Source organism: Cibotium barometz, chromosome 3 (genome assembly GCF_041138505.1).
Source record: "Cibotium barometz isolate CiBa-2024 chromosome 3, ASM4113850v1, whole genome shotgun sequence".
In the NCBI taxonomy this organism is placed as follows: Eukaryota; Viridiplantae; Streptophyta; class Polypodiopsida; order Cyatheales; family Cibotiaceae; genus Cibotium; species Cibotium barometz.
This window is the reverse complement of record NC_141048.1, coordinates 41492226-41506608: the sequence shown is the minus strand read 5'-3', so window position 1 is coordinate 41506608 and position 14383 is coordinate 41492226. Positions and strand designations below refer to the sequence as shown.

Here is a 14383-nt window from a genome sequence, read left to right as displayed (position 1 = left end):
TGAGATTTGCTGCAGGATTTAGGAGATTTGGGAGAGTCTAGATTTCCACCTTCGTTCAACCGCTCCACAGGAGCTTCTTTGCTTGCAGGCATTGGAGAGATCAACAGTTTGTTATAGGAGGCCGCACAGAGCAGACTGGCTGGCTTCAGAGAACAGGAGGAGCATCCGTCGGAGCCTTGCCTCCTTGCAGCAGCTTCTTCAGGAGAGTACCCTACTACCCCGGATGCCCTTGGATTGAGGCCCAGTTGGGTGCAGCCTGTACAGAGCTTAGCTCCATTGAGGAGTGTAGGGTGGAGTACATATACGATGCTAGAGCCTCCTTTTGGACCTAGGCAGGCAAAAGGATCACGAGAGATGTCTTTGAGATAACAGGCCCACACAAGCGGAGGGAAGGTATCGGCAAGTTGTGAGGCCAGGATGGATCCATAATTGAGGATCCCCCTCAGGTGCGAGCCATTGCCACAGATTTCTTCCATTCCCTTCTCACAGGTGTCTCCCTATCCTCGTTGGTGATGGACATGCATGAGCAATTTGGCGGCCATACGAGCCCCCCCTATTCTCCTGACTTTCTTGTTGACACCCTTTACTTCAGAGGAGCTTGCGGAGGCTCTGAAGGCACTCCCCAGATGCAAATGCCGAGGAGAAGATGGGCTTCCAGTTTCCTTATTTCTTCATTATTGGGATCTCATGGAAGGTGGCTTCAAAGCTTCCTTGAATGAGATTATGACCACAGGCTCCATGCCAGAGAGGAATTGTTTCATTTGATTTCCAAGGAGGGTGGTGACAAATTGGAGATTCGCAATGGAGACCCATCACCCTCCTAGGGATTGCCTGCGAAATATTACTCCTTTTACCCACAGATGGGGAGACGCAACCCCTGAAGGCTTGTCTCCTGAGCAGAGAGAACTTCTCATGGCCTCCGCAACAAACAAGAAGAGATAAGGTGCCAATGGACAGCGTTGTCGGCCAAGTGAGCATGCCAAAATCTGTCACCTTTGGCTTCCTGAATGAGAACCTGGCTGTGCAAAGCCAAATAGAGCCCAAAAACACCTCATACCCACTCCTCAGGAAATCCCATCTGGTACATCGTCCCCTCCAGAGAGCCCTCCCAGTCCACCTTGTCATAGGCTTTCTCAAAATCTGGAAGGAGAACTATAAGATCATGTTGCCTCAACCTGGCTGAAGTGGTCACCTGTAACGGAACTGAAAGCGTTGATCACGGAGAACCAAGATTTAACACACTTTAATCTTCAACAACATGAAAGAGAAAAGAGATCTGCACAGTGCACAACATTAGGGGCCAGAAAGGTGGGCTGAACACCCCCCCCCCCCCCCCAACAAAGTAATATCAATTACCAAAAGGAGTCTGCTCCAAAGTATAAACTTGCGGGTGCCCAGGGTTCACCATTGGTATGCACCGAATTCTTTCAATACAGCAATGAAAAAAACAAAAGCGAACAGTCTAGACTGGTCTTCACAGGCACTACTCTCTCACCACGAGGTCGTACAGGTCAAACCTCGCCTCGTGCGTGACTATATCAACCCTGTAGGTGGCCCTTGTCAGAAGTAGAACCCTCGATCTTCAATCTTCACCTGAAAAGCAAGACCTTTGCGACAAAACAGTCCCAAACCAACCCCTGTGGCATCTGCTATGCATGGGACACCTGGAAGGCTCCACGGACACCCCAGATACCTGCGAGTCGGACACTTTCGTCACGATGAAAGGTGTTGTCCAACCCTGAAAACCTGTCTCCAGCCCTCTCTGAATCCAAGAAAAAGGCCCTGCATGTGTGCTTTCACTGAGCAAACCTTGGCCTATGTGTCGAAGAGATTAAATACCAGAAAACATGCCAAACGGCTGTTATGACCAGATAATCAGCAAGCGATCAGCTCTGCGCCTGCATGAAGACAAGTGCGAGAAAGCATAATAATTCCAGCAACCAACAAAAACAGCAAGCAAGGATCACCCAACGGCAGATACAAAGCTCTAATGAAGATTTTGACTACACAAACAGCTCCAGAAGGGGGGGGAAACCCAAGGATGCCTGGCAGAAAAGGGCCACTTAAAATGAGGTATAATAGCTGAAACTGCTTTTTCTGTCTGAAATGGCCCAAACTTGATAATTCCACACACAATCTACACAATCTAGGTGCCCATGTTCTGTGACCCTTCCAGATGGTAGTCCCCCCCATCATAGTGCCCAACAGGGTGATTTGGTCCTCACCTAGGACATCTCCAATTTTGCCGGTGCGGGAATCTATCTTCATGAACCTTAGTAACACAACTTAATATAATAAATTAAAACTGGGAAATACACTTACCACCTGCAAAACCCATACGACCACCTATTAGTCCCAAATGGGTGTGCAGCACACGCGTCCCCAGGGGTACCTAGGCGTCCTTGGCCCCATGGACAACACACACAGTAAAACCAAGCATTGTCCACACAGTCAAAACAAGTCACACAAATTCAAATAAAATCATTCATGCACATGCATGCATTGAAGATTGGAAAAAATCCCCATCAACTCATTTGTACTCCAAAAATCCATTACAAGTCCCAAGTATAAATACCTGTCCAGACCAAAGATATTTACAGGCCCCAGGTAGAAACACTTGTACAGACCATGAATAAATATTGGCCCCCAGGGTACAGACCATGAATCTAGGTCCCAGCACGACAGTGTCTGTATAGACCACATATTCCAAAAATAATCATGTCATGTCTGGCCTCCAAGCATAGTCACAAGAAACGTTTCGAGGTTTTTGGGGTTTTGTTTTGAAAGGTTTCGTCCCTTGGCTAAGAAACCACGAGGTTTCGAAAAATCAATAATTTCATCAAGTATAAATACTTAAAGAACTTATAGTAGCCATCTAAAAACAGTGTAACGATGAAAAAATGGTTTCTTCTCACTCATCTCGGGGAACCATCCTTATTTTGGTGAGGCATTATGGCAATTTTGCTTGATTAGATGCCACAAGTGGTTCAATCAAGGACTCTTACGTAATTGAAGAAGAGAAGGTAGAAATCGGGAAAGATTTAAGACATTGAAGGAAGAAAAAGGGGAAAGAAGAGAGAAGAAGAAGAGACAAGGAGAAGAAGAGCAAGGGAGAAGAAGAGGAGAGAAGAAGAGAAAGAAAGAAGAAGCGGAGAGAAGAAGAGAATGAAGGAGTAGACCTGAAAGAAGTAGCAGAAGATAGAAAAGGAAGAGGGAGGCAAGAGAAGAAGAGGAAGGAAGGTGATGAGGATATGGAAGAAAAACAAAAATAAAAAATCCCAGAAAAATCAAGGCGGAAAAAAAACAAAACCTGAAATTTGGGTGAAACTGTTGTAATGGAGAGGTTTCGAAGTTTTTAAAAACCGTTTCGAAGTTTCGAGGTTTCAAGGTTTCGAAAGCTAGAAACAGGGATCCATACACATGCCCAAGATTAACTTAAGAAGCTCCGCAAAATTAGGGATTGGTGACATTCTCCCAAAAAGTGACGAGGTTATCTAGAATGCTCTACTCCTGGATGAAACCCATCTATGTGCCATGAATCAAATCGGGGAGAGAGAGATCTTCTGTCATACATGCGGCACACAATTCAAATGGCACAAGTTGTGTGGATTCTATGTTGGTTCATCGCATGCCCTGACTTGGAGGCTAGTTGAGGCTTTTCAGTGGATCCCGATGGCACTCCAGTTTGTTATTGTGGATGCCAGGTTGGTATTGATATTTCCCTGGTAGTAGCTAGTGCGCATTCGGAAGAAGCTGCTATACTGGAGTTCAGCCAGGCGCTTTGCTTAGTTGGCCGGGTCATCGTGGTGGTGAACCAAGTTCTTCTCGCCACCATGTGGTACATCACCTCTTGCTGGGCCTTCTCCCATGCTTGCATTGGTTAGGTTCAACGGTTGATCCGCAACTTTCTTTGGACTAGTAGCGATGGGCTGCGTGCCCGGCCAAGGTTACCTAGAGAGTGATCATTCATCCTCAATATAGGGTTCTTTTTTTTTTCGCGCGCGCGGGGGGGGGGGGGGGGGGGGGGGGGGGGGGGGGTTGCTGAGCATCATCAACCCCTCTATTCAAAGCCGCTCCCTTTTGGGCAAGTTGATAGTTCATGGACTTCTTCCAAGTGGCGAGCCCCGAAAGGACTTCCTCCTAGCCAAGATCTTCGCCCGCACTTCGGTCCCTGACCCCAGAGTGAGATGGATTTTGGCTCATGACTTTTAGTCTTGCATTTGAGGAGAGATTTGCAGCCAACCTCCTACGTGCTTGGGATCACTTCAAGCCAGCCCTTCAACAGTCCACTCCAGTTGCATCCGAGGAGCGCATCCGCTAGCCGTTGATATGGAACCCTTGGTCCATTTGCCAGTGGTCATATCTTGCGGGCCCGTCCGACGTATCATGGGAGCTTTGAGTATGGGTCTAGCTCAGTCACTCAGAGATTGGCTTATTTTCAAATAGCTGCCCTCGAAGGCCCAAGAGAGGAGCTTCATTGCCGTACGGGGTAGGGATAGACTTAGCTTCAATATCAACTCTTCCATCCCTTCGGAGTCGCTGCACCCCCCCCCCCCCCCCCCCCCCTGCAGCATGGTTGGGAGTGTTCACCAAACATGACACACCCTCCATGACACTGATGAGAGCTCCGCCTTACTCACCTTCTCTATTGGCCCACATGGCAAGCTTGACAAAGCAGAGCCCCCTTTGGAGGATTTTAGTGGATGCACCTTGCAGAGGGTGAGGGTGATTGGTTTCCATGAGCATAGGTGGCACATAGACCCCCCCACCGGCCAAGGTGGCCAGAGAGGGATTCTGGCGGTTATGGATATGGGAGGGTGCCCTCTCATGCAACTTCAGTGGGATCCGGGGAGTGGACATGGCACAATCCCTTTGATAGAGAGGAGGCTCCCAGCACCCCTTTCTTTGCTTACGCCGCACAGCCAGGCCACAAGATTCAGATGGTGCCCGCGATCGAGGGCACTCCAGCGGCAGCAAGGCACTGGCAATCTCAAGGCCTCCCTTCTCACTTTCTCTCAGATTTCTAGAAGATGCTATGGGACAATTTTAGGCCGTGAAAGATCACTCTCTTTCTGTGTCAACAGGCGCATCGTGGCCTGGCACTTGGCACTTGGCACTTGGCTGGCCATCAGAGGTAGGCCAACATTTTGTTCAAGGTGTGGCCACCTCCAAGAGTCCCAGTGGCATTGCCTTTGGGTTTGCCCGAAGGCTCAGCAAGTTTGGCAAAGGACTCTCTGCATTTCACTATGGATTGGACCCCCTCCCACACAGGTACTTTGGGTATAGTTGCTTGGGCCACTGAGGCTAAGGCTGCCATGGCAAACGAGGAGGAGGAGGATGGGGGCCTTGCCTTGCAGGTCTCTCATCTCCATGAGGCATTATTACTTGGGGCATAGTTGCTTGGGCCACTAAGAACGAGGCCGCCATGGCATATGAGGAGGATGGTGAGGACCTTGCCTTGCAAGTCTCTCATCTCCGTATCTTTGCAGTTCCAGTTCCTGCTCCCTCCACTAATCATTGGACTCCTGTTTCCTGCCAAAGATAGGAGATTTGCATCAGTATTGCGGCGTGTCATATTGGAGAGCTCGTTGTAACTATTAAGGGCACCCTCACCTTTGTCAATGGAGTCCAGAAGAAGTTGTCAAGGACGGCAACATCGTGACCATTGAAAGTGGTTCACACGAGAGCTCCGAAGCTACCTCTCTTGCAGAATAATCTCCCCACTCAAACAAGCTCCTCCCAAAAACAAAGAGTATCCCAACCCGTGTTGAAGGAGCGAATGAAACAAGCCCAAGAGCTTGTGAGGAAGGTGTAGACTGAACTAGAGCCTATCCTTGAGCAAGTGGTTGGGATGAATCATTGACCCCGCTTGAGTGTATTCGAGACCCTATTCGAGAGCCAATCATAGAACCTGTAAGGGAGGCTCAGAGTGAGCCAAAGGCCTTCATTGAACCTTTAACCATTCTCAAGAGGCCGCAGAAAGAGCCTGTTTCAGAGGTTCTACCTTTGGAACCAATCCAACCATACCCCACATCAAACATGTCATGTGACATTACATTAACTTGTTTACCTTTGTTGAGCATGGGCTGAGCTGAATTTTCAGCAAATACATCTCTATTGATAAAAAATCGTGTGTCATTGCTCTCACTGTTGTAACCGACAAAATGCATTGAATTGCTTTATCATCCAGCTTTGATCTGAGTTCTTGTGGCACGTGCATATGCCAAACACCCAAATACACACATATAATCCACTTTGGACTTTCTATTGTACCAAGCCTCAAATGGAGTTATGGTCTTCATTCATGGCTTTGGTCGGGCACCTGATTAAAACATGAGTTGTACACATGATACCTTCCATCCAAAATTTGTGTGGCAACTTTTGTGCTTTAACCATGCACCACGCCATTTCCATAAGAGCAATTTTTCCTCTCAGCCCACACCATTTTGTTGCGGTGTGTATGGCATTGTACACTGGTGTTTTATGCCCTTTTGCAACATAAGTCCTTAAATGCATTTGACGTATATGTTTTATGTATGTGTATATGTGTGTGTGTGTGTGGAGTGCGTGTGTGAGAGCATATCTTGATACAGAATTCTACACCCACTATTGGGCACTGATGACGTTAGTGGGGATGTCGTAGTATCTAGTCCAGACTATGCATAATGGAGTTGATAGTTATATAGTCTTGTGGGTTGACTACCATGAGTATATAACATGCACGTTCCTAAAAGGTGAATTTGGGCATGTTCTTGGATTCATCTAGGTATATATATATATATATATATATACCTCCCCCGGGCGCGATCTGAATGGAGGGTCTACACTTAGCATCTTGAAGCATTTTCAGCCATTGCCACAAAGTGTAAGCATTTTCAGCCATTGCCACAAAGTGTTGAAAGCAAGCAAATATATCTGACTTTGCTTTCACAGGATACACCCAAGCAAAGCACGAGTAGTCATCAATAAAAGTGGAAGTAAAGATGCCCTCCCATGGATGGTGTGTGCATCAACCACACACATCACTGTGCACAAGCTGCAATTTATTCCTAATAACTTCATCCCTGGAAAATGGTTTATGGTGGGTGCATCTTTCCCAAAGTACACCCTTCACACATGTCTTGCAAGAGGTTCAAGAGGAGGCATACTATCAACCATATGATGCTTCTACAAAAGCATCAAATTGCCGAAATTCACATGCCCAAAACGAGCATGCCATAACCCTGCATCATGTATAGCAAGAGTATGGGCAGCCACTACGTGTGCATCATGTGGACGCCTATCAAAGCTGTCCAGGCTGTACAAACCATTGAAAAGTGTCCCAGAAGTGACTATTGCATAACCCGGTGAAGGGTCTTTCACCAAGCACTTTCCATCTGCAAATTTCAACCACCAACACCTATCAAAACTGTCCAGCTTGTACAAACCATTGAAAAGTGTCCTAGAAGTGACTATTGCATATCCATCTACAAATTCAACCACCAAACCTTGTTTTATGGCTAAAACAGAAAGGAGGTTCTTAATTCCTGGAACGTACAACACATTGGTCATGCACAAATTTGCATCATTGGCAACAATTAGCATCACTTGACCAATTCCCTTTACTAGGTAAGAGAAATGATCTGCACACGTGACACTGCGACAATCAAAATATTCTCCAAACATCTCCCTTTTTAGAAGATTCAATGTTACCAGAGTGCAGTTCATAATCAGCTTTGTGCTGATTTCCACTTTGTTTGGATGCTTTGCCTTTTTATGTGTCGTTGACAGCAAGAGCTTGATAACCACCTCGAGTACGAGAGAGATTCAGTCTCGTTTGCTCCCCCCTGCAAAAATAACCCACCAATTCATCAAAGGTGATGGGATTAGCACCTCGTCCCATGGAAAGATTGAGAGAGGTGTGAAATGTTTGGTAGGAGGGAGGCAACAAATTAAGAGTGTTGGTGACAAGCATCTACCATTGCATTTCTAGAGTCTTTCTTCTTCTCCGTTGCAATCCTTTTTCTACATTAATTGATGTAGTGACGTGGCTTATGACAGTAATGATACTTGCCTTTCTTCTTGGGCTTGTTGGCATCTCCCTTTTCAGAAGATTCTATCTTACCATAGTGCTATCCATAATCAGCTTTGGGCGGATTTCCACTTTGTTTGGATGCTTTGCCTTTTTCTGTCTTTGACAGCAAGAGCTGGATCACCACCTTGAGTACCACTCTCGTTTGCTCCCCCTGCAAAAGTAACCCCACCAATTCAACAAAGGTGACAGGATTAGCACCTCCTCTCATGGAAAGATTGAGAGAGGTTCGAAATGTTTGGTCGGAGGGAGGCAACAAATTAAAAGTGTTGATGACAAGCTGTGTCTGTAGTGACCTCATCTATATTTCGCAATTGCCATCTAAGGTCTTTCACCTTAGTTAGGTGCTCTATCACAGAGTCACCCTTATTCATAGTGAGTATGTCCAATTGCCTCTTTAAGTAAGCAACTTGGCCCTTGGGCTTCATTTCGAGTCTGATACATGGATTCCAATGTATCCCAAGCTTGTTTTGCAGTCTTGCACGACAGGTTTGGTGGTGCATTCTCCGCCTTTTCACCTCGGACCCGACCTTTATTGGGGGCAATTGCCTGGCAGGCGGAGGCCAGCCGAGAACTCTTCCATGAGGATGATGGAGGCCTAGCTCTCGTGCTCTCGCACCAGCGCATCTCAGCAGCGTTAGTGGCCACAGCCCCTTTCCACCGCCAGCATTGGACCTTGGAGATTGGCACATGCCAGTGCTGGGAGCTCATCGGCAGTTTGGCCACCTGGCAAATTTGGCAACTGCGCTGCAGCGAGACCATTGGAGGCGAGTCAACTCCCCCATGCAGAGACCATTTGATCTATTCGGGTTGATCTCATTCACATCTTGCGGGGACGCCTGGAGCATCTGGCAGGGGACTCAGGTTGCATGCACAGACGGTGGGCTGCTTTCTTCCCCACATAGAGCAATGGACCCTTCTTCTCCAGAGAGGAGGGCATGGTCATTCAGCATTACAGGTCACCGGTTTGGCATCGCACCCCCCCCCCTGCGCTCCCTTTGAGAGCAGCCAGCCATGGAGGAAGCGTGCCCTCCATTTTTTCAGTTTTGTCATGGACAGGGTTGTATTATGCCTCTTGGTGGATTTTCTTTTGACTAATGGAAGTATCTATTCTTGGGGGGGGGGGGGGGGGGGGGAAAGGATGTCTGTTTTGATCAGAATGCAGCATGCAAGTGCCACCTTTTTTTTTTTGGTTGCGTAACCATACCTTTTTTTGTGTACAGGTACAAAAAGGTGGTGCTGGACAATGGGCTACAAATAATGGTACAACTGGCTTCATGATACATATACATTATTAACCCTCAGTTTTAAATCTGTGGTAATTTCCAAAAGGCTATGATACATGGGAGTTGGAGTGTGCAGGCACCCACCTTCATCGATGCAGAAGATGAGATAGTTGTCGATACAACAGATAACTCGTACGTAACCAGGTGAGAAGTCCTCTCATTAGGACAGTTTTGGTCATGAGGTTTGTTGTGTCACGTGTGATTCCTGATATGGATATAGATAGTCATAAAACCCATAAAAATTGGATTGTCACTAAAAAAATCGGATAGGATCGGTATCCAAGAATGTTATTTCTCCTTAAGGGCCACAGTAAGACTCGTCTAGGAAAAACTACTTAGCTAGCCTTAATGTGGGTTCAGAAGCATCTGCCGTCAGAGACAGATGCAGGTGAAGGTGGGCAGCTGGACAAGAGGATAACTGAGCTTGGTGTCCTGGCACTTGGTTTACATGGGCTTGGCATCCGGCACTGTTTACTTTCTCATCCATTTCAGCGAATCACAGTAGTGTAGTTCTCAAAAACGCCAGGCTATGAAGTGTAGGGTTGTTGGCTCCACTTCTGCTTGTGCCATTGTTCTGTCGGCGGCACGCCAAAGAATCTTTGAGTGAGCTTTGAGGGCCTGATACAGTACTATGCTATGTACTATTTGGTCTTCTGATATGTGTCTTGCTTGATACCAGGTCAAAGGCTTAAATCATTGGACTGGGCCTAATATGATATCAGTGTTACCCTAATATATGATAATCCAAATATAGCATACAGGTACATAAAGAACCCAAGTCATGTGAGTATGAGCCCCTTGTATAAGGGGATCACAGAGCTCATATCTTCTGAGCTCTCCCCATTATATGTATTCAGGTGTTTGCTACGAACAACCTTTTACAGGTCACATTTTATCGATGCGTTTTTGAGACTTCTTTCAAGTTGAGCATGGGAAGTTTGTGCTTTCTTTGACTGTTCATAATAAAATTAATTTGTAGTGAGAGAACAACATTGTTAAGTTTTCTTGTAACATGCAGTAAAAATTTTAAGATGAAAAGAACATGTGTGAAGTTTGAGCCTATACTCTGAAAAAAAAAAAAAGCCTCTTAGAAAGCAAAACACTCAAACGTGAGATTAATGTATGAGCATATTGTTGTATGACACGTACACAATTGAGAAAAACCGGTTGTAATTTTTCCTAGCCTTTAATTTAAAGATTCAAAATTTTGAAGTTTTAGTTCTAAAATTGATTAATATAGGCATTTTTTAATTTAAAAAACCGATTGGTCATCCTTTTTTCATTGGTTAGAAAAAAAAATTGTGACATTTTGTCCAATCGCGTGAGCACACTATTACACATATAAGTACATTTGTTGCATCCAATAGGTAGAATTCATTATTGTTTTACATTTGGACTCTTCAAAATTTCTTCCATTGCTTACATGATGCCCTTCAATAGTCGTTCTATGATGAAGTGGCAGCTATAATACGGTTGAAAGATGAATTTATCCTCTAAAAATATTGACCTTCTAAAGAATCAAATTTTTAGTAAATTCTGGCCCAATATGCTAATCTATTGAGGTATATAGTGAAATAACTTTCAAACATCAATAGAAATTGAAGTCCAGTTTCAATTTGGGGAGAGAACAAGGTAAAGATCTTTTTGTCATTGATTATGTAAGCAAGAGAATATCATAAGCACACATAGTACATGGGTTGATCTACTATATGGTTGAGGGAATGGAGGATATGTGATTGCGAGATTCTGAAAAGATCAAGGAGCAAACACGGTATCTAGATGGTCTATATTTGGGATACAAAATCATGTATTTAACATGCCTTTGTCATTAAGTTAAGGGTCTTGTTTAACCACGTTCCTTAATCCCAAAGCCAAGGTACTTGATCCCCTTTTCTCAACTTTCTTGATCATGTCAAACAAGCTTAATTTTGCAATTTATGTGTGCTTGATATAGCTTGATATAGGAATGGAGATGTTGTAATACCACCTAGTGTAGATAAGAGTATGTTTAGTGTTCTTAATCAAAGAACATTTACAAGAACGTTTAAAATCTTAATCACTAGCTGAATCTTTCTAATGTAATTTTGCAATTGACATTAATCAATTCACAATATTGGAGGTGGTGCGATTTTTGGGTTGCTAATTTTGGGTCTCAGTCCTATAATTAGAAAGTGCTTAATTAATACAAAGCAACCGGCTTACAATTTTCAACTTGTCTTTCACCACTTTCAGCCAATGAAAGTGCTGAAATGGCACATTCCTTTATGATTATAGTTTTAAGAGGAGACTTGTATACCTTGTGTGTGATCTTTTTCTTTTCTTTTTTCCACTATACACGTACAAAAAAAATGCATTTTTGTTGTCACAAAAAATAACTTCAACAATGACTCATGTTGGTTAACTCATTTTGCAAGGATTCTATGAGAGGCTTCTTTTATACTGAACCATTAGAGCATTCACCTCATATCTAACAATTACTCTCGAAGTTTTTACATGTGCACTTCTAATAGCATCATATTTTGGTGTTATTAAAAAAAATGACGTATTGTGTCTAAAAGGTATCTATGTTTCTCCTTAGCAACACCGAGAGTGAATCATAGACCTATTATCATCATGGATAGATTTATGAAGGCTTGTGTGATTTTCAAATGTAATCTAATTAAAACATTACCAAAATCCTTATTTGATTTCCAAATGAATCATTGACCTATTATTATCATGGAAGGCTTGTCTGATTTCCAAATGTAATGTGATTAAACACTAGCAAAGCCTTATTTTCTTCAATATGTGGATTTATTAACTAAGGTAGCCTCGTTATATTGTCAAATATCTACATCTCCCTCATATTGTATATTTTAAATATATGCATGAAAAACCATTGACACAACTGTCCTAGCATTCTACTTTTTTGTGTGGCTAATTTTCTTATTGTAATGAGTCCTAAGACTCCAAGGTTTCAAGAAAATCATAAAATAAAACTTCGAAATCATGAGCTAGAAAGGATCATAACAAACAATTAGCATCATAAAATAAGATAATCAAGAAATGTATTTGAAACAGAATATTTTCAATATATTAGCTCAATAATCACATCAATTAAATCATATCAATCTCTTTCTTGATTCAATAGTCCACCACTTACATATAATCTTGTCAATAGGACTTTCTAGATCCACATGGATTATTCACAAAAGAAGCATGCGACTAATTATCTGACCACCTGTATAATGCATGTCACTAATTATGTGACCATCCATAAAATGTATATGACACACCAAACATGTGACTAGTCTCTTCGTGACTCATAAATGCATCTACACCACCTTTTATCCTTTTGCATTCTTAGAATACACCAATAACCTTTGTTCTAGTAAACTAATGTACATTTAGAGAACCCTTGCCTCCCCTCAGTCATTAAATAGCAACCTCTCCTCATACAACAAGTGTGAGGAACTCATGCCTAACAATAAATACAAACCATAGTGAACCCTTGCTACTCACAAAAAGGTATATTTAAATTCCAACATAAGAACATTCGAGACTCTAGCATTAGTTTGAAAAATCCTCAACCCTTGTGTAAACACGATCTAGTATTGCACATACTTATCTAGCTCATCTAGCTTCACCATCTTTCACAAAGAGGTAGGAAGAGGCAAATTTTATGGGCTTTCTACCTTGACTACAAGTTAAAAATGGATGTAAAACTCATGGATCATTATGTGTATGTATGTGGTCTTTGTTGGAAAAGCATTTGCTCAATGCTCCACCCTCATATTGTTTCTATGGTGGATGACGGATGTGCTCTATTTTGTAACGCCCCTTTTATGAGGAGTAGCCATTGTGGTGAGCACCCAAGCACCTAGCCGTTCTCAATTTAGACATTATGGTGGCCAAATGGTTAGGAGACGGCTTATGTAGACTTGGCACTCTACCAAGTATGATGCATGCTTGTGCGGGGTATGTGACCATATTAGTGAGTATTGGATTATAAACCGAGGACACACTGCTCTTAGGTTACATGACCTATTTGAGGGTATAGACGGTCTTAGATGGACGTGGGAGCTATACATGTTTTCTATGGAACTTCATTGTAACCTAATATAGTCCCCGTCGGATGATATGGTTGGTTGGTCATTTTTTTACCAAGTTGTGGGTTAGCCAATGATGTGGAGCGATGCACGCCCATGTCGACCCCGGGTACTATATATAGACTAGTTTGGGAGCCTTAGTTAATCATTGTGTTCAAGCACTCTTGTAAGCAAGATATCCTTAGTTCACCCTGGGTACTATATATAGACTAGTTTGGGTGCCTTAGTACATTGAGTTCATTGTGTTCAAGCAATCTTATAAGCAAGATATCCTTATTTCACTATGGGTACTATATATAGACTAGTTTGGGAGCCTTACTTTATCATTGAGTTCATTGTATTCAAGCACTCTTGTAAGCAAGACATCCTCTTTCTAGAGTCTGTCTAGATTACCATCAAGCTCCTTACCCAAACCAGAGCACACACGTGGGTGGATAGCCATCAGTTTGTCATAGAATTTATAAGTAATAATGTTGTTTACTCTCCACTTCTTTTTGCAATTCAATGCTTTGTATTGTGTTGATCCTGGTTCTGCTATTATGCATTCTTATACTCGTGTCTACAATGTGTGAGTGAATGATGTAAGGGCATGTCTCTAACCCTTTGTGTCCAGCTTCTCTTACCTTGAGTGTAAGGATATCCCATTGTCCACCACCATGAGGGTGATTAAGGTCCAACCTTCAAAGACAACTTATCTAGTTTATTCAAGCTAAGAGCTGGGAGTATAGGGGCAAGCACACACACGAAGTTTGGGACTCCATCACCATGATGGAGTGTTGAAATATGTTAAATAATGGGTGGGCATTATGTGATTGTGGAGAAGCATAGTTCTTAGTTTGATGCATGTGTATGAAGGTTTAAAAGACCTTAAAATCAAAGGTTAAAATTGTCATATATGAAACCAATTGAGATAGCTAAAGAGGTGTTGTAGAAGCCTA

The 14383-nt window shown here is 43.4% G+C and overlaps 1 protein-coding gene across 2 annotated transcripts in view; it reads left to right on the top strand.

Moving 5' to 3' along the window:
* LOC147640074 (elongation factor P (EF-P) family protein) overlaps positions 1-10408 on the top strand; it is a 127558-nt gene extending 117150 nt beyond the window's left edge. For both annotated transcript variants that reach the window (XM_086776784.1, XM_086776780.1), the window contains 3 exons: positions 9295-9334; positions 9434-9501; positions 10037-10408. In XM_086776784.1, the coding sequence (XP_086632910.1) occupies positions 9295-9334; positions 9434-9501; positions 10037-10049 (121 nt within the window). In that variant the 3' untranslated portion in view covers positions 10050-10408. The remainder of the gene's footprint in view (positions 1-9294; positions 9335-9433; positions 9502-10036) is intronic.
* Positions 10409-14383: the final 3975 nt, after the last annotated feature.